Here is a 19,824-nt window from a genome sequence, read left to right as displayed (position 1 = left end):
TGTAAAGCTATTATTTAATGTCCACCTGACATTGGAGGCAACGTCTCCTCGTGGAATTTATCTTAAATCAGGAGACTTGCATGTGGGCTGTTATCACTGTTACTCCTTGAAAGTGGCTAAGGGAGATATCTGATTCCAGAGAAAGCCTTTCCTGGGGCTGTTCTCCAAATACCTGGAATGTGTATGTCCAGAGAGTGATTACTCCACACTATTAGCCCTTCCTAGGGAAAAGTCAATTGGGAAAACTATGAAGGCACACTTGATTTTCATAACAGAATACAGCTGATATATAACAAGCCAAATAACACCAAAAACTCCTTGGTATTTGTCTTCCTCTGGAGGAATTCCCTGATCCCTCCAGGTAGTGACTTTGCCATAACCAGCTGAGTTCTTATGATATATTCCTGCGGCCTGCAGCACAAATGTCTAACTTTTCACAAAGAAAGCAAACTTCATCCAGAGTTTCTTCAAAGCTCCTTATCTTCTCTGAAGTAGATTGGTGGCACCAGGACCAGACATGTCTCAAAGTCCAGAAATGTTTAAATTCTTAAAAATATTTTTAATGCCATATTCTATATGTCTTTCTTTGAAGTGTTTGAAGATTACCTACCTAATTAAAATAGATCTATGTATACCTAGAAAACTTAACTAATATGACTATAAATTTGATTATCAGGGGCTGGGCGGTGGTGGCGCACGCCTTTAATCCCAGCACTTGGGAAGCAGAGCCAGGCAAATCTCTGTGAGTGCAAGGCCAGCCTGGGCTACCAAGTGAGTTCCAGGAAAGGCGCAAAGCTACACAGAGAAACCCTGTCTCGAAAAAAACAACAAAAAAATTATTATCATAGATGATTATTAATCTGTATTTCTTAATTATATATTACAATTTTAATTGAGTTGCAAAAACATAATACCTTAAACAAGAGTAGAAATACACCTACAGTATAACAAAATTAACTTTAAATTTGTATCAATAAACTAAAATCCATACTGATATAAAATATGTAAGATTAACAGTTGTTTTTTTATTAAAGTAGATTTAATAATCTACCACTTTTTTCATCATTTCTATATCATATCTCTTATTCTTCCTTTAGAAAGAGATTGACTATGACCATAACAATTTATAACCAAACCGCTAAACAAAGACATACATTCATAATACATTTTTTTGGGGGGAATGTGGGTATAGTTCTCTAGGTTACTTCCTGCTGATTGGGGGATCCTGAGAAAATTTAGGATTATGGTCAGGTCCTGACTGGAGTTGTCTGTGAGGCTGGATCATCTCAGCCAGCAGCCTCGAAGCCTTTCTGGATATAGAACTTAGAGGAAACTGCAACAGAGGTGCTCTGAAATCTTGGATCATCTGGACCATCTGTTCTCATTGGAGATTTTTCAGGGGGTCTTGCTTGATCAAACCTTATTAACCTGGAAACAATCCACAGGTTCTCATCTTTTGTGTAAATAAAAGCAGAACCTCTTTTCCAAAGCAACATATTTTTAGACTCAAATTTTAAAGTCAAAATATCTTTAATATATACATACATATATATGTATATATATATGTGTGTGTGTTGGTTTAACTCAGCAACATTTACAATCAAATGTCTTTCTGTTGTTAGCTCATTAACTGTCAAGATTTTCAAAGAAAGCACAATCATATACATAATCCAGACTCTCTCTGTATTTTCCATCCTTATGTGGTTTAACTTTCATATTACTTTTAGTGTCTTTTTAAAGACTTTATTTTTTAAAACTGTCTATTTCTTTATATAACTGCCTATGCTCCTTTTCCACTCACTTCCAAGCCTACGTTTTATTTTTACACACACTGTAAACTGTTTAGAGTTTTCTCCACCTGAATCTGTTTATTGTGTATCTGTAATCCTTTTTTTGACCAGGAGAGTGTTTAAACTGCTATGCTGCATGGCTGGGACCGAATCTGCAGCTTTGGCTGCTGGCTCCACCCTGCTCGGTTTTTCAACATGGCTGAGGTACGTTTACTGCCAGCTCTGGGAGCTATGTTCACCACCAACCCTGGAAGCAACAGAGTCCATGCCTCCACCAAGCAGCATGTAGCCCAGAAACCTTATAGCAAAAGCTAAATCTGCCGCACAGTGTGCTGCACAGCTTGGAGATGCCTCCGTGTAGTGTAGCAGGAGTCTGCCATGCTGTAGCTCAAGCCCACAAGGCTGTATCACAGCTTTCAAGGGAGACACAACAAGGAAGCTGTTTTCTAGCTTCATTCTAGAATCTCTTTTAGGTGGAAACTCTTGCTGCCACATCTGGGAGCCAATTGTAGCTGGTTTTCCTGTCCCACCCAGTCACGCCACCATTCAGCCCCAAGTAAACACACAGAGGCATACATTAATTACAATCTGTTTGGTCTATGGCTCAGGTTTCTTGTTAGCTAGCTCTTTCATCTTAAATTAACCTATGTCTAGTCATCTATATTTCACCCTGTGACTGTGGCATTACCAGTCTCCTGGCATCTTGTTCCTCCTTGGGTGGTGGGATCCTGTCTCCCTGACTCTGCCCTCTTCTCCCTGTGTCTCTCTTGGATTTCCCACCTGGCTCTTATTCTGCCTTACCGTAGGCCAAAACAGCGTCTTTATTAACCAACAGTATCAACACATATTCACAACATATAGAAAGACCACCCCACAGCACCAGATAATTCAGGAAATCCATGGATTACTGATAAAAGGACTATTTATTAAATGATTATATTGCGGGAACAACTCAGTATTACAGGATACGGCAAATTCAGTCTCGGAGTCCGGGAAGGTTGAGAACCGGTCCCACACTGCTTCATGCTGCCTGATTTGGTCTCCGCCATCCAAAGAGATGAGAAAGTAGGAACGCACATACATGATTCCCAGGTCTTAAGCAAGCCAACAGGCCATGCCCTAGGGGCTGGTACCCTAAGGGCATAGGTGGAATGAATAACCACTACACAGCGTTTCTTTGGTAGAACTCTTGATTCTCCACTCACAATATGCAATTGTTGAAAACCCAGACTCAGTCTCATCTGTAGATTCAGAAGAATCAAGGGTTTGATTCCGGTATAAACTCAAGAGGGGAACGAAGAGCCCAGGAATATGAAAAATTGTATGCTTATTTATGTAGATTACACATATATTCCAGGGATGCTGGAGCTGACAGCTGCTTTAAACAAGTTAACCTTTAACAGTCACCCTTTGCCCTACACTCCTTCCAGTCATGGGGAAAGCAGTCGGTTAAGAATCAAGGCGGACTCACAGTTGTGTCAAGATAGTCACAACTTTCACAAACATCTTGAACCAACACCCTGTAATCAAAAATTGTGAACCTCAGAATGCACTGTGGCTAAAGGCCTAAACTCAAGATTTCAAAAGTTCCCCTGACACTCCCCACACCCTTACCTCATGACTGTAAAAGTTCCTTGACTCACCACCTGGCCTGTGATTTTTTTTTTATTATTATAAAAAGAAGCTTGTGGCTTCCTCTCAAGGTCATAGTGCTAAATCCTGACTGGTCTGTGGCTCTAGCTAGCTAGAAGTTTTGGTACCCCATGGTGAGAGAATGAAGTTTGCTTCGGGTTAATAGACTGCAGTGGTCTGGTCCCCATTTATTTGCACAGCTCTAGGATCCAACACTAGAGGCATGATGGCCAGAGAGTTGGGGGTTTGCTCTTATTTTCCAATCATTTTCTTTGGGCTTTCTTATCTCTAAATGATAGATTTAAAATTAGGATCCACCGTTGGGGATGGTAGAGCTGTGGAAGGGCATTTCTAGTTGGAGGAAGAAACTCATGGCAGGTGTGTGTGGCGGGGTGGCAGCAAGCCTTTGAAGTACATGTCTTGTCCCTGGTCCCTTCCTGTTACCTGTTTTCTGTTGGTCTTGAGGTGAGAAGCTTCCAGTCACATCTTTGGCTGTGACAATGCTCCCTTGTCATAGACACAGGAACAGAGCCAGGGGATAGTGCGACAGAGGCCTGAAAGGATTAAATTGTCATCTGGCCTATAATCCTGTTTACTCTGGAGAACGAGGCAAGATCACGTATTCAAGACCAGCCTGGGTAACTCAGATGATTGTGCTTTTTTTTTTTTTTTTTAAGTAAAAAGAGGGTTTGGGATCTAGGCAAACATTTGCCCGGCATTTTCGAGATCCTGGGGTCCATCTCCCAAACAATAAGACATACAAATTTTCAAGGAAATTTCATGCTGTGAGTGAGAATAGCCCGAGGCATAACTGTCAGAGAAGACCCGGGAAAAATTCTGATAACATCTGGAAGCTGAGGCTCCATACCTGTATGTCCTGTCCATTGTCTATTGCAATGCTGACACAGGAAAATGAAAGATCTCAGATGCAGGATCAAGAGGGACACCGAAATGGACTGTTTGACACAAGAGTTTACTAGAGACGTTGTTAATGCCCTGGACAAACGGACAGACAGAGGGACAACAGCGTGGTGGGGGCTCTGAAGAGAGGAACCAGGCCCATGTGGTAAATGAGGAGTTCTTCTCTTGCAACTTTCTGAAGATGGTTTTATAGGACAAGCCTGAAGCCAGGCTCTCCAATTCTCAGGTAGGAGACAGAGGAAGAAGTATGGAGCAGAATGTGTTCTCCCCGTACCCACCCAGGATCTCCTTTACTGTAAACTCATCTTCCCCCGGGGAAGAAAACTGGGCACCTGGAAGTCTGAGGCCCAGACGGTACCTCAGCAGGCACCTGCCAGGGTCTATGAGAGGGGAGGGGTTGCTGCAGGGATTGTGGCCTGAGTAGCAGTCTGGTCTGGATTCTAGATAGAGCATTAGGTTCTGTTCTGTTGGCTTTGTCAACTTGACACAGCCTAGAGTGTCTGAGAGACGAGGCCTCCATCCAGGGATGGTCTAGATCAGAGTGGCCTGTGGACATGTCTTTGGGAGAGTGTCTTGACTATTGGTTGAAGTTGGAGGGCACAGCCCACTGTGGGTAGCATCTTTCCTAGGCTATATAAGAAACTGAAGCTAATCATGAACTTGTGAGTGAGCCAGAAAGTATGCCAGCATTTGGTCAGTGTTTTATCATAGTAGGGAGCAGGGCGTGGGGTGGGGACAAGACTGTGGTTTGAATGCTAAACGGTCTTATAAATAAAAAACCTGGTACCAGATATTGGGGTGAAAGCTGAAAGATCAGAGAAGCAGAGCAAGCCACAGCCAACCTTACCTTGCCCACTCCTCAGCCAATCCTAAAAGCCTTTGAGTCCTCACCCAAAAAGCCTCAGCCAAAAAGAGCCTGTAGTTCCTGTCTCATGCCTTATATACCTTTCTTTGCCTTGCCATACTACTTACTGGGATTAAAGGTGTGTGTGCTTCCCAGTACTGGAATTAAAGGTATGTGTCACCACTGCCTGGCTCTGTTTTTTCTCCTGGACTGAGTCAATCTCATATAGTCCAGGGTGGCCTTGAACTCAAAGAGATCCAGACTGATCTCTGCTTCCTGAGTGCTAGGATTAAAGGTGTGTGCCACTAGTATCTGACCTCTATGTCTAATCTAGTGGCTGGCTCTGTCCTCTGATCCTCAGACAAGTTTATTAGGGTACACAATATATCACCACATGGGACCCCACCATGGCCCAAACTATAAGCAAGCCCATTTCCTTTACTAATTCCTGTCTCCAGGGTTTTGGTAAAGTACCACACAGGGACTTCACATCCTGTAAAACCAGACAAGCTGTACTGAAAACTCTGCAACCAGAAGCTAAAATCAATCTTTACTCTCATTAAGTTGGTAATGTCAGGTATCATGTCATGGCAATGAAGAATTGACTAGTATCTAAACAAAAAAACACATTTATTTGAAGGAAGATAATTATGTCTAATAAAGTATACAAACACAGAGAATAAGAGTTTATCCAAAAGGTGTAGCTACAAAACACTAAAAGACCCAGAAACTGTGCATTGACATTTAATAAACTATCTTGGAAGCTTGTCAGGGCAAGCCCTCCGCATGGGGTGGACACTCTGAGACAGGGCGTGATGCTCTGAGAGGATCTCCTGGATCCTGTCCAGACAGGCCTTGTTTGCTGCCATGCCTGCTTCAAATTCCTGGCGTTTCTCTTCCTTCTCCGCTTCTAGAGCCTGCTGCTGGTAGGCAATTTGCATCCGAAGTTGATTCCTATACTCCTTAGCCAAACCACAGCGCCTAAGTTTTAAAGACAACAAAGGATAACATTAAAAGTTACATTTGGATTCATTTATAGCATTATCATGAAATAAAGCACTTCCATGAATATGAACATGCAAATGTCACTTAGAGACTGAGAAGTGGGATTGCTAGATTATGTAACAGTTCTGGGTTTTGTTTTTTTTTTTTCATATTTAAGAAACTCCAATGCTGGAGAGATGGCTCAGAGGTTAAGAGCACTAACTGTTCTTCCAGAGGACACAAGTGCAGTTTCCAGCACCTGTGTTATAGGTCACTATGATCTGTAACTCTAGTTCCAAGGGCACCAATATCCTCTTCTGGCTCTGAGGTCACCAGACACGTATGTGGTGCTGGCAAAACATGCACACACATACAATAAAAAGAAATAAATACCCTTTTAATAAGTAAGAAAACTCCAGTTAGTTGTTGTATAATAACTGCTGATGGTACAACTGTGATATTACCCTAAACCAAAGTCCCTGGTCCTAAGAACAAGCATAGAGAGCTCTTTAAAACACCCTGAACAGCTTCACCCACAGTTCTGCAGCAGAACACCTGCGGAAGTCCTCCCCTTACTCTCTGATTCCCATCCCCAGAAGATCACGGAGACCTTCCCATCCTACCTTCTTTCCTCCCACTCACCCTATTACCCAAGACCCCAATGCAGACAGAAGTGCTGGCCGCCACAACATCCAGGGAAACAGGTAGGCTAACTTCAGATCTTTGCCTCTCCTTCCTTCTAAATCCAAGCCCCAAGCTCTGAGCAGAACATCTGATGTACCCCCACTCCTCTATGCCCCCATCTCCATCAGACCACAGGGATATCTGCACCCAAAGTTATAACCTTCCTAAATACAGATGCCTATCTGCCAGCATAAAAACACAATAATATCCAGGAAAATATGTCCCCACTAGAACACAAGAACTACTACAGTATGCCTTGAGAAATGCAAAATGGCTGAAGCATAAGACAAGGAACTTAACACATCCATTACGGATATGCTGGAGCTCCTTAAGGAGGAAATCAATAAACACCTTAAAGAAATCCATGAAAACATAAGCAAACAACACGAGAATAATAAAAGAGTTAAAAACTTCAAAGTGGAACTCAATCAAAAAAGAAAACCCAAACTGAGGGAAATCTGGAAATGAAAAACTTAAGAACTTGAACCACAGAGGCAAGGCTCACTAACAGAATACAAGAGAGAGAAGAGAGAATCTCAGGCACTGAAGGCATGATAGAAAAATGGATACCTCCATCAAACAAATACTAAATCTAAAAACTCCCTCTTGGGGCTGGCCACAAAGAGGACATTGTAATTCTTAATATCTATGCACCAAATACAAAGGCACCCAAGTTCATAAAAGAAACACGACCACAGCTTAAATCCCATATTGACCCTCACCCACGAATAGTGGGAGACTTCAAAACCCTCTCTTGCCAACAGACAAGTCATCCAGACAGAAACTAAGCAGAAATGCTGTTGCTAACTGACATTATGAACCAAATACACCTAGAAGATATATGCAGAGCATTTCACCCAAACACAAAAGAATATACCCTTTATGTTTATTCATAAAGGTATATTTATGGGTGAACTGGGGACAAACAGGGCAGGAACAGGAGAGATCAGGTGAGGGGAAGATGAAAAAAGAGAGTACTGGGAGAGATGACTGGAATTGGAGGACACTAGAATTGCAATGGAAACTCCCAGGAATCTATGAGGGTGACCCTAGCTAAGACTCCTAGTGATGGGGCATATGGAGCCTGACCCAGTTATCTTATGTAACCAGGCAAGACTTCCAGTGGAGGGATTGGGACACCAACCCAGTCACAAAACTCATGACCTACAATTAGTTCTGCCTGCAAGATGTACTACAATAAAGGTAGCACTGAACTTGTAGGAGTGGCCAATGATGGCTGGTCCAGCTTGAGACCCATGCCATGAGAGGAAGCCCACCCATAACACTGCCTGGAGGGCCAGGACACAGCATCTGGATAGCCCAGAGACCTAGAATATAGTCAAACATGACCAACAGGGAAAAAAAAGTCAATGAAAATAACCTGGGCTCATAGGGTCCCACGGGAACTGAACTAACAACCAGCAAGCCAACGTGGGACCAACTGAGGTCCTCTGCATGTATGTCACAGTTGTGTAGCTTGGTCCTCTTGTGGGAATCCTAACAGTGAGAGCAGGGGCTGTCTCTGACATTTTGCCTGCTTTAGGGAGCCTTTTCTTCCTACTGTATTGCCTCATCCAGTCTTAATATGAGGGGATATGCCTAGTCTTACTGCAACTTGATAGGCCATGTTTGGTTGATATCCCTGGGAGGCCTGCCCTTTTCTGAAGCAAAATGGAGGAGGAGTGAATCTGTGGGCCAGGGGAGGTGGGGAGAAACAACTGGAAGGAGAGGAGGGAGGGGAAACTGTAGTTGGGATGTAACATAAGAGAATAAAAACGAATGAATAAATGAATAAACAAATGAATGAATGAATGAATGAATGAATATGGCTTCTTCTCAGCACCTCATGGCACTTTCTCCAAAACTGACCACATACTGAGACACAAAGCAAGTCTCAACAGATTTTAAAAAATTGAAAAAACACCCTGCACCCTATCTAACCACCGTGGATTAAAGACAGATATCTACAACAACAGAAACACCAGAAGCTTACAAACTCGTGGAAACTGAACAACTCTCTACTGAATGAAAAATAAGTCAAGAAAGAAATTAAAGACTTTCCAGAATTGGATGAAAATAAATACTTCACATGCACAAATTCATGGCTCTTTGAGAAAATTAGTAAGATTAACAAAGCCTTATCCAGTGCCGGGCGGTGGTGGCGCATGCCTTTAATCCCAGCACTCGGGAGGCAGAGGCAGGCGGATCTCTGTGAGTTCGAGGCCAGCCTGGGCTACCAAGTGAGCTCCAGGAAAGGCGCAAAACTACGCAGAGAAACCCTGTCTCGAAAAAACCAAAAAAAAAAAAACAAAGCCTTATCCAAAAGGCAAAAGAAAGAATATCCAAATTGACCAAATTAGAGATGAAAAGGGGACATAACAGACATCAAGGCAATCCAAAGAATCATAAAGACATACTTTAAAAACCTGCACCCTACCAAATTTAAAAGTCTAAAGGAAATGGATAATTTTCTTGATACATACCACTTACCAAAGTTAAATCAAGATCAGATAAACAATTTAAACAGACCTATAATCCTCAGTGAATTAGAAGCAGTAATTAAAACTCTACCAACCAAAAGAGCCCAGGGCCAGATGGTTTTATTAAAGAATTATACCAGACTTTCAAAGAAGAGTTAATACCAATACCCCTAAAACTAGTCCACAAAATACAAATAGAAGCAACATTGCCCAGTTCATTTTACTAGGCCACAGTAACCTTAAGACTCAAACTACATAAAGATCCAACAAAGAAAGAGAATTACAGACTATTTCCTTTATGAACATAGATGCAAAAATTCTCAATAAAATATTTGCAAATGGAATCCAATAACACATCCAAAAGATCATCCATCACGATCAAGTGGTCTTCATCCCAGAGATACAGGGATTGTTAAACATAAATCAATAAATGTAATCCACCACTTAATCCACCAGTTTAAATGAACTAAAAGACAAAAATCACATGATCAACTTATTAGATGCAGAAAAGGCCTTTGAGAAAATCCAACACCCCTTCATGATAAAAGTCCTGGAGAGACTGGAGATAAAAGGGATACACCTCAACATAATAAAGGCAGTTTACAGCAATCCCAGAGCCAACATCAGCTTAGATGGAGAGAAACTCAAAGCAATCACACTAAAATCAGGAACAGTACCTGGCTGTCCACTCTCTCCATAGCTAGTCAATATAGGACTTGGTAGTCTTAGCTAGAGAGGTAGCATAACTGAAGGACACCAAGGGGATACAAATTGGAAAGAAGAAAGTCAAAATAGCCCTATTTGCAGATGATATGGTAGTACACATAAGAAACGCCTACAGCCGATAAACACTTTGACCAAAGTAGTTAGATACAAAGTTAACTCAAAAATCAGTAGCCCTCCTATATGTCAATGACAAATGGATTTAAAAAGAAATCAGGGTAACATTACCCTTCACCAGAGCCTCAAATAATATAAAATATCTTGGGGTAACCCTAACCAAGCAAGTGAATGATTGTATGATAAAATTTAAGACACTGGAGAAAGAAATTGAAGAACATATCAGAGGATGGAAAAATCTCCCATGCTCATGGATCAGTAGGATTAATATAGTAAAAATGGCCATCCTATGAAAAACAATCTAGAGAATCAATGCAATCCCCATCAATATTTCAACACAATTCTTCAAAGATTCTGAAAGGACAATTTTCAGGTTCATATGGAAACACAAAAAGCTCAGGATAACTTAAACAATCCTGAATCATCAAAGAGATCTTGGAAGTACCACCATCTCTGAGTTCATGTTGTACTACAGAGGCATAGTGATAAAAACAGCATGGCACTGACACAAAAACAAACACATGATCAATGGAATCAAATTGAAGCCCAGATATAAACCCACACATCCATGGACACTTGGGTTATTTTTTTTATAAATAAGCAGAAGTATACACTGAACAAAAACCAGCATCTTCAACAAATGGTGCTGGTCAAACCAGATGGCTGCAAGTAGAAGAAGCCAAATAGATCCATTCATATCGTGCTGCACAAAACTAAACTCCAAATGGATCAAAGGCCTCAACACAAAACTAGATACACTAAGCCTGATACAAAAGAAAGCGAGGAATGGCCTTGAACTCATCGGCACGGGAAAAGACTTTCTGAACAGAACAGCATTGGCACAGGAACTAAAGTCAAGAATTAACAAATAGAACCTTAATGAAACTTAGTGAAAAGCTTCTCTATATGGCAAATGACACTATCATCCAGGCACATTGGCAGCCCACAGAATGGGAAAGATTTTTACCAACTACACATCTGATAGAGGTCTAGTATCCAAAATATATTAAGATATCAAAAACTAGATATCAAAGAAAACAACCTGATTTTAAAAGTGAGGTACGGATCTAAACTGAATTTTTAAGAGTAAACTCAAATGGTGAGAAACACTTATAGAAATGTTCAACATCCCTTGTCATCAGGAAAACATAAATCGAAACTACTTTGTGATTTCATCTTATACCCATCAGAATGGCTAAGATCAATAAAACAAGTGACTGCTCACCCACTGCTGTTGGGGACTGTAAACTTGTACAGCCACTTTGGAAATCAGTGTGGCAAAAGGCCTTCACAGCAACACCATAGCCAAGGCTCTAACCCTATGCCAGGCTAATCTTCTCATCCCTTTCACTGATATCTCCACAGTGATCCTCTCTTTCAAGGATGGCCCCTTCTCCTAAAGGTCCTACCTACAACCTCCTTCCTTATCCCTGAAACTTTAAAACTTACTTTTCATCAGTCTATCTCTGTAGCTTCACACCATCAGTTACCCATTGTAAATGGAAGTTTCTGTCCTGCCAGCAACTCCCAAATACCTGGCAGCTGCTTCCCAAATAATTGACTCAGAGGCTTAATATTCCTTATAAATGTTTGGCTGGTGGCTCAGGCTTATTACTAGCTAGCTCTTACATCTTAAATTAACCCATTTCTATCAATCTATTGTATTGTCATGTGGCGGTGGCATTACAGGTCTACTGTCATGTTGCTCCTTGGGTGGCTGGCTGGTACCTGCTTTGACTCCACCTTTCCTTCTTCCTAAAACTGTAGGCTCACCAAGATAAGATAGATAATTAAGTATTTTCTCTAATTTTGTCAAATGCAAATGGATTAGAATCATGACTGTAATTCTTACTTAATAACTGTTTTTGTTTTACTATATTAAAGTTAAAAGCTTACTTTTTAATTGGACAAAAAAGAGGAAATGCTGTGAGATAATGCTCTTGGATACTGGAAAGATTTGTCCCTTGAATTGATTTAATAAAACACTGATTGGTCAGTAGCTAGGCAAGAAGTATAGATGGTGTGACCAGACTGGAAGAATTCTGGGGAGAGGAAGGGCAGAGTCAAAGAGTTGTCAGCCATATGCAGAGGAAGCAAGATGAGAATGCCCTACTGAGAAAAGGTACCACGCTATGCAGCTAAACATAGATAAAAATTATGAGTTAATTTAAGTGTAAGTGCTTGTTAATAATAAGCCTGAGTTACTGGCTGAGCATTTATAAGTAATATGAAGGCTCCAAGTCAATTATTTGGAAAGCAGCTGCTGAGTATTTGGGAACAGGCAGGTGAGAGTGAAACTTCCATCTACAACAGCAGCCTACCCTTCATGTTTTAGCCTTCATGTCTCCAATCCCTGCACTCAGCCTTCCTTCACCCTTCTGTCTCCCTGTATCCATGCCCTCCCCTAAATAGGGATACCTTATTGCCAATGAACACCTCCTCCACTGATCTCCTTCACTTCTGAAATTATGGATAGCACTCTAATACCCCTGTCCCAGAGGCTAGTGACTGCTTCACCGATGGTCATGCCTTAAAATTGCCTGCTATGCCATCACCAAGGAGCTGTCAAATCACTTCCTACCACCTCTGATCATGGATTCTAGCCCCTCCTTCCCAAGACTACCTTTCAGTAGGCAAAACTCACTGCTTTCATTACAGCACTGATCCTAACCACCAGTCCACATGCCTTAGTCAAAATCTTATTGCTATGAAGAGACACCATGACCATGACAACTCTTATAGAGGAAAGCATTTAATTGGGGCTTGTTTATAGCTTCAGAGGTTTAGTCTATTATCCTCATGGTGGGAAACATGATGGCACTCAGGCAGTCATGGTAGAGAGTGCTACATCCAGATCTAAAGGCAGCAGGAACACACACACACACACACACACACACACACACACACACACACACACACGAGAGAGAGAGAGAGAGAGAGAGAGAGAGAGAGAGACAGAGAGAGACAGAGACAGAGACAGAGAGACAGAGACAAAGACAGAGATAGAGACAAAGACAGAGACAGAAAGACAAAGAGACAGAGACACTAGACCTGGGTTAGGCTTCTGAAACCCCAAAGCCTACCAACAGTGACACACTTCCTCCCAACAAGGCCATGCCTACTCCAACAAGGCCACACCTCTTAATCTCTCTCAATTAGTACCATTCCCCAATGACCAAGCACTCAAATATTTGAGCCTACAGAAGCTGTTCCTATTCAAACTACCACAAAACATACCAATATCAGGCTTGGGGTCAAACACCTTTACCCACTGACCCATTTGGGCACCCTTATTTCCTTTAATTGATACAGTCCATTATGTAGCCCAGGCTGACCTTGAACTAAGTATATAGCCAAGGATACCTTGACCTCCTAATCTTTGCTTACATCTTCCCAGTGCTGGGATTACAGGTATACACTAGCATTCCTAGCTTGCACAGGTATTATTTTTAATATTAGCTGGTGGAATGATGAGAATTCTATTTAGCCTTTGCTTCTAGTAGGGAAACATATTTATAGGGCTTTTAAAACCCTTGAAGGAACAAGAATGTCTTCTTTAATTCACCAAATCAAGTCAGTTTATGGTAAAGAGATGGGTCCCTAGGTAGTTTCAAGACAGGTTTCTAGTCACCAGAAAGACAAGTTCTCAGGTAGCTGAGGCAGGTATTGAACCTACTACATAGCTGAGGATGACCTTGAACTCCTAATCCTATTGGCTGTACCACCTGAGTGCTAGAATTATAGGTGTGTGCCCCCACATCTGGCTTGGATATTTTCTTCTTCTTTTTTCCAATCTTGAATCTAGGGCCAGGGACATGGCTCAGTGGGCAAAGTGTTTACCATGCAATCATGGGGACCTGAGTTCATATCTCCAGAACCCACAAAAACTTGGGCACAGTAGCATGCATCTGTAATTCTAGCATTCTGATTGTCGCTTGCCTGTGTCTCTTCCTTGGTTACCAGACTACTGAAACAATGGACCCAAGAAATTTGAGTTTGACCATAGTAGAGTGCCTAGGTTGCAAAAATGGGCAAAATTGGATTTCTATGAAATCACAGCTGGCCTTTGCTCCCTAGCTAGTCTGTCTTGCTTGAGCAAACAGTTCCAAGAAGAAGGGACCATTGCAATCTGCAAATAACTTCATTATAGTTCCTACTTCCTCACCCCCAAGTCCATCACCTGTCCCTGTAAAGATTTTGAGCCAGCTCCAACCCTCCCACCTCCAGGCAGACCCTGCATTCCCTTAGGAGAGAGGCTGTCATCGATGTGTGTGCTAATAAACCCAGCTCATCTGCTGAGGTCAGATTCTGGTCTCTTTCTGGCCTTTGTCTCTTTATTCTGCACTTTGGTCAAAAATCTAACAGCCCAGGAATATCTTCTTGGCTGAAACTCTAGGGGCAGCAAGGGAGAAATAAGTCTCCCAGAGAGACATACAACGTGTTGGGAAGACTTTCAGGAGAGACTTTCCCTTCGGTTAAACCTCACCCTCATGTCAGGACCCCTGAAGATGGACTTGAGGGGTTACTGGATCTCTGTGTCCCTTTTTCCAATGTGGTCACATTCTATAAACCATTTGTTTTCCTGCTTTTAACTATTAATTTGGCTTTTTAAATTGGCTCATAGAGACTAAGTGGCCAAACCTAGATTGTTGGGGCAAAGGTTGTGCCCCCAAATCCGGTAACAATCAGGCAAGATGGGAGGTACCTTGGTGGAAAAGAGCACCAGCCATGCAAGCATGAGAACTTGAGTTCAGTTCCCCAGTACCCACATAGACTCTGTGCATGGTTACAGATGCTTGCAGTCAGCCTAGTCAAAACAGCTAGCCTCTGGCTTAGTGAGACACTTTACTTAAAAAAAAAAATAAAGTAGAAAAAGATAGAGGAGTGTGGTGATATTTTATCTGTGTACCCTGATAAAGTTTATCTGGGGATCAGAGTAAAAAGTCAGCCACTATAGTAAACATAGAGGTCAGGTAATGGTAGCACATGCCTTTAATCCTATCACTCGGAAGGCAGAGATCTGTCCGGATCTCTGTGAGTTCAAGGCCACGTTGGGAACAGAGCCAGGCATGGTGGTACATACCTTTAATTCCAGCAGTAACCATAAAGGTCTGGAGGTCTGTATAGACAGGAAGTGACATAGTGGTCAGGAAGAGGAAGTGATGTAGCTATACAGAGAGATGAAATGAGATGGCAGAACAGAAAGGCACATAGGCATGGGTATATAGGAAGTAGGTCTCTTTGGCTGACAGTATCTAAGTGGTAAGAACATGGCTGGCTTCTTTCTGCTTTTCTGATCTCTCGGTTTTAATCCCAATATTGGCTCTGGGTTTTTTATTAATAAGGCTGTTTAGCACTTTGTCTTACAGAGGACAGAGGACAAATCTACTCTGGCCTCCACATACACGAGTACTGACACATGAACATAAGCACATGTGCACACATACTTTCACATGCATGCAAAACACACACACACACACACACACACACACACACACACACACACACACACACACACACTCTACCTGAAGCTCACAAGTCAGCTACCTGGTGTATGCAGCAAACAAGAGACTGGCCCAAACAAGGTAAAAGGGCAGAACTGACCTCAACATGTGCACCATGGTCTGTTCATACCCACGCTCACACATGAACACACATGTACATCACAGACACACAAAAAGGTTAAAATTTTGAGTCTTACCACCTATATTCCTAGCACTTGGAAGTCAGAGGCAGGAGAACCTCCACAGGTTTGAAGCTGGCCTGTCTACATAGAAACTCCAGACTATCCAGGACTATATACCAAAACTGTCTCAAAACAAAACAAAGCCAAACAAAAATAAAAAGGGAAACAAAGAAAAAACCTCAAGCAAACAAACAAAAAATAAAAAAAGGCTTGAACTTGCCAGGTGTGGTAGTGCACATTGTAATCCCAGAAGGCTAAGACTCAACTATGAGGTAGTGACCAGCTTGGGCTACATGTTGAGTTTGAGTTCAGCCTGGGCTATGTAGGAACACTTTGTATAAAAACATACAAAAGTTTCTTGGATAATGCTTAAAGAGCTTCTGGAATGAGAAGGGTGGTAGCCCCACAGAATGTAAGGTATCTCTTCCATTAGTGACGAGCAGGTAAATATATGTAAAATATGTTTCTGAGTTCTATGAGCAGGCCTAGGAAACTTTGAATTTTGAGAAAAGGAAGTAGAAGCCTCTGATTTTTATAGGTGGCCAGAAAAGCCTGAGAGCTGGGCTTGATATTTAAAATACGTCTTGTGGGACAGCCCCTAATCCTGTGTGGTCTGTGTTATCTACAGTTAATGTCATAATTTAATTGAACTTTTGGATATTCAGTGTCTAGAGAATCAGATAATTGGTCATTGGTGTCAGTACAAAAGCTACCAACCTTCATAAGAAATAAAGAATTGTTTAGATATCCCTCTGTGGAAGATTCTGTCTTCCAAGACTGTGTTCTGAGACGGACTTTAATCCTACTCCCCTTCTGACATGCCTTTCTAACCAGAGGTGATGCTTCTTTCTCCATTGCTGTGAATCTGCACAAACCCTGTATGTGTCTGTGTGACCCATGGCATTAGGCAAAGGAGGTGCTCTGCTGGTCCTGCTCTTAGTCTGGGTCTGGAAACTCCTGTTCCTTATAACACTTGCTATGCAAATGCCCTCTTTCAGAACAGGTTGCTCTGCTATCAGTACTCCAGGCCTCACAGCTGCTAACACAGGTGAGATCCCCAACTACAGTGAGACACACTGCCAGTGATGAGTGGTGTCTTTAGGTCTACCTCAGTGTCTAGCTGCTAACACAGGTGGGATCCCCGACTATAGTGATGAGTGGTGTCTTTAAGTCTACCCCAGCCTCTAGCTGCTAACCCAGGTGAGATTCATAACCACAGTGAGGCACACTGCCAGTGAGGAGTGGTGTCTTCAGGTCTACCCCAGTCAAGCTTCCAAATGTACTCAGCCTCAATTTACATCTGAGCTACATGAGCCATCCTAAGTAAGAACCACTGAATTGAGCTTTGCCAACTTGCAGAATAAGAGAAAATAAATTGATTTAAACTACAAATTTTGAATGTTTTCAGGCAGCAATAGGAATCTACAATGCTTCCAGCTCACACTCTTTTCTTATGCCCCAGTTGACTTGATGTTGGGTGGGAAGGGGTGCTAATGGAAGATGTTTTCAAATCTCCAACAATAAAGTAGGAAGTAGGAAATCGGAAGGAGGGACTGCCAAGGTAAAGGAGCTTGCCACCCAATCTGATGACTTGAGTTTGACCCCTACGATTCATAAGGTAGAAGGTTAAAACTGACTCCAACAATTTGCCCTCTGATTTCCTATGCATGCCACCCTTTAGAGCAGAAACAGTAATTTGAAGTAAACAGGGTAGGCTACATACTATTTTTATCAAAGTGGCAAAAGGCTTAGATACAAAATCATACTCTTCTAGGGAAAAAAAAGAACATATTTATATGCACCAGGTATGAGAGAATGGACAGAACCCCACTCCCCAGGGCAGAGAGGATGACTGAATCAGAGGATACAGGCCCTCTTCTTCTACTGCACCCCATGGGAAGACAGTGAGGAAAGCTTCAAGGAGACGGTGGCCTGCTTTTCCCCCTGAGCCTGACTGGATAATCATAAGGAAGCACACTCATCCCAGAGAAGACTGTCACAGGAGGACAGTGGAGTTTCCAAAAGCATCAGAACACATAAACACATAGTCTTGGGGACACATACAAAGAGCACTGTGCATGTGAGCCATTCCTGCTAATCTGGCTATTAGGCTACTCTGGTCTATGCCAAGGGTCTTCCTCAATCACTCTCCATATTATTTATTGAGGCAGGGTCACTTGTTGAACTCAGAACTCACCAATCTGGCTAGTCTAGCTAGCCAGCTCGCCCCAGGGATCTCCTGTCTTTGTGTCTTAGTGCTTCCAGTTTTTATGTGGGTTCTTGTGATCTGGTCCAGTCCTCAAGCTTCTGTAGCAAGGACTTCATCCACTGAGCCACCTGCCCAGTTCCCTAGCCTGGTAGCAATCACTTTTAAGTAGAACCACCTGGGAAGTCCTCTGGTCACTGTAATCTTGACCTTGGTGGAAATATTGGGATCTCAGCTCCTTCCTCTTCCTGTTTCTTACATCCCAGCCATGAGGTGTTTAGATTTCTGCACTGTCATAGGCCCAAAGTGATAGCGATAACTCACTGAAACTCTGAAACTGTGAGGGGGAAAAATCTCTTTAAAAAGAAAAAGAACTGACCAGGTAGTGGTGCATACCTTTAATTACAGCACTCAGGAGGCAGAGACAGGAGGATATCTGTGAGTTCAAGGATAGCCTAGTCTACAAAGTGAGTTCCAGGACAGCCAGAGCTACATAGAGAAACACTGCCTTGAAAAAACCAAAACCAAAGAAAAAAAGAAAGAAACAAAGGAAGGAAGGAAGGGAGGGAGGGAGGGAGGGAGGGAGGGAGAGAGAGAGAGAGAGAGAGAACTTCTGATATAGGGTAAGGATGTAAAGACAGGATGAACATAGCTATGTACAAACTACCATAATCCCAAAATGGAAAGGAAGGAAGGAAGGGAGGGAGGGAGGGAGGGAGGGAGGGAGGGAGGGAGGGAGGAAGGTTGGCTCTAGATGTACAAGTACAGCATTAATATAAAATACTATCAATATGTATGGATTAATAGTGCATTATCCTTATGTTAAAGATACATTTTTTCTACATAAGAAATAGGAATAAAGAGAACAAGATCATACCTGGCAAAACTCTCCCTCTCTTCACAGTTAAGTTCTTTCAGGCCTTCATTTATACGTTCTTGTTCTATAGCCAATTCTTCTTGTTCTTTGAGTTTTCGTTGCACTAAGAAAGACAAGAGAAATTACTTGACAAAGTTTTTTTCAAGCAAGACTGGCTGATATCTCTCTGGGCACTAATGCCATATTGTCTTTAGAATTGCTGGGGTGGATCTCCATTGTATAGAAAGGAAACATAGGTCCAGTAAGATGATTTAGTGGGTAAAGGCTGCTAAACCTGAAGACCTGAATTTGATCCGTGCGACTGAAACATGGTGGAATGAGAAAATTGACCCCAACAAGTTGTCCTCTGACCTCCACGGGTGCCATGGTGCATATGTGCATGCACACATACACATACAATCACAGAGAGAGAGAGAGAGAGAGAGAGAGAGAGAGAGAGAGAGAGAGAGAGAGAACACAATAAATAAATAGATAAATGTAATAAAATTAAAATAATTTTTTTAATCAAAGGAAAAGAGAAGGTATGCAATTGTATACCTGTAGTCCCATGTACTTAGAAAGCTGATAGAAGAGCATCTCTTGAATTTAGGATGTTGGGGCCAGCTGGCTAAGATGTTGGGGAATATTATTTTAAAGTGTATTACTTTTGTTTATGTTGCATTTGTTTAACTCTGTGAAGCTGTGTTACTGTACCTGTCTAAAACACCTGATGGTCTAATAAAAAGCTGCATGGCCAATGGTAAGGCAAGAGAAAGGATAGGCAAGGCTGACAGGCAGTGAGAATTAATGAGAGAAATCTGGGAGGAGAGAAGAAGGAAGGAGAGAGGAAAGAGGAAGAAAGACTTCAGGGGCCAGCCACCCAGCCACCCAGCTATACTTC

General features: G+C 42.1%; 1 protein-coding gene across 1 annotated transcript in view; it reads right to left on the bottom strand.

The window, feature by feature from the left end:
• Positions 1-5,798: 5,798 nt before the first annotated feature.
• Positions 5,799-19,824, bottom strand: part of Cfap53 (cilia and flagella associated protein 53) — a 53,413-nt gene continuing 39,387 nt past the window's right edge. The window contains exons 7-8 of the mRNA XM_006970112.4: positions 18,945-19,047; positions 5,799-6,168 (exon numbers count right to left, since the gene is read on the bottom strand). Coding sequence (XP_006970174.1) covers positions 5,940-6,168; positions 18,945-19,047 — 332 coding nt within the window. The 3' untranslated portion in view covers positions 5,799-5,939. The remainder of the gene's footprint in view (positions 6,169-18,944; positions 19,048-19,824) is intronic.

Source organism: Peromyscus maniculatus, chromosome 19, assembly GCF_049852395.1.
Source record: "Peromyscus maniculatus bairdii isolate BWxNUB_F1_BW_parent chromosome 19, HU_Pman_BW_mat_3.1, whole genome shotgun sequence".
Taxonomy (NCBI): Eukaryota; Metazoa; Chordata; class Mammalia; order Rodentia; family Cricetidae; genus Peromyscus; species Peromyscus maniculatus.
The sequence above is the reverse complement of the archived record's forward strand: the minus strand, read 5'-3'. Positions and strand labels throughout refer to the sequence as shown.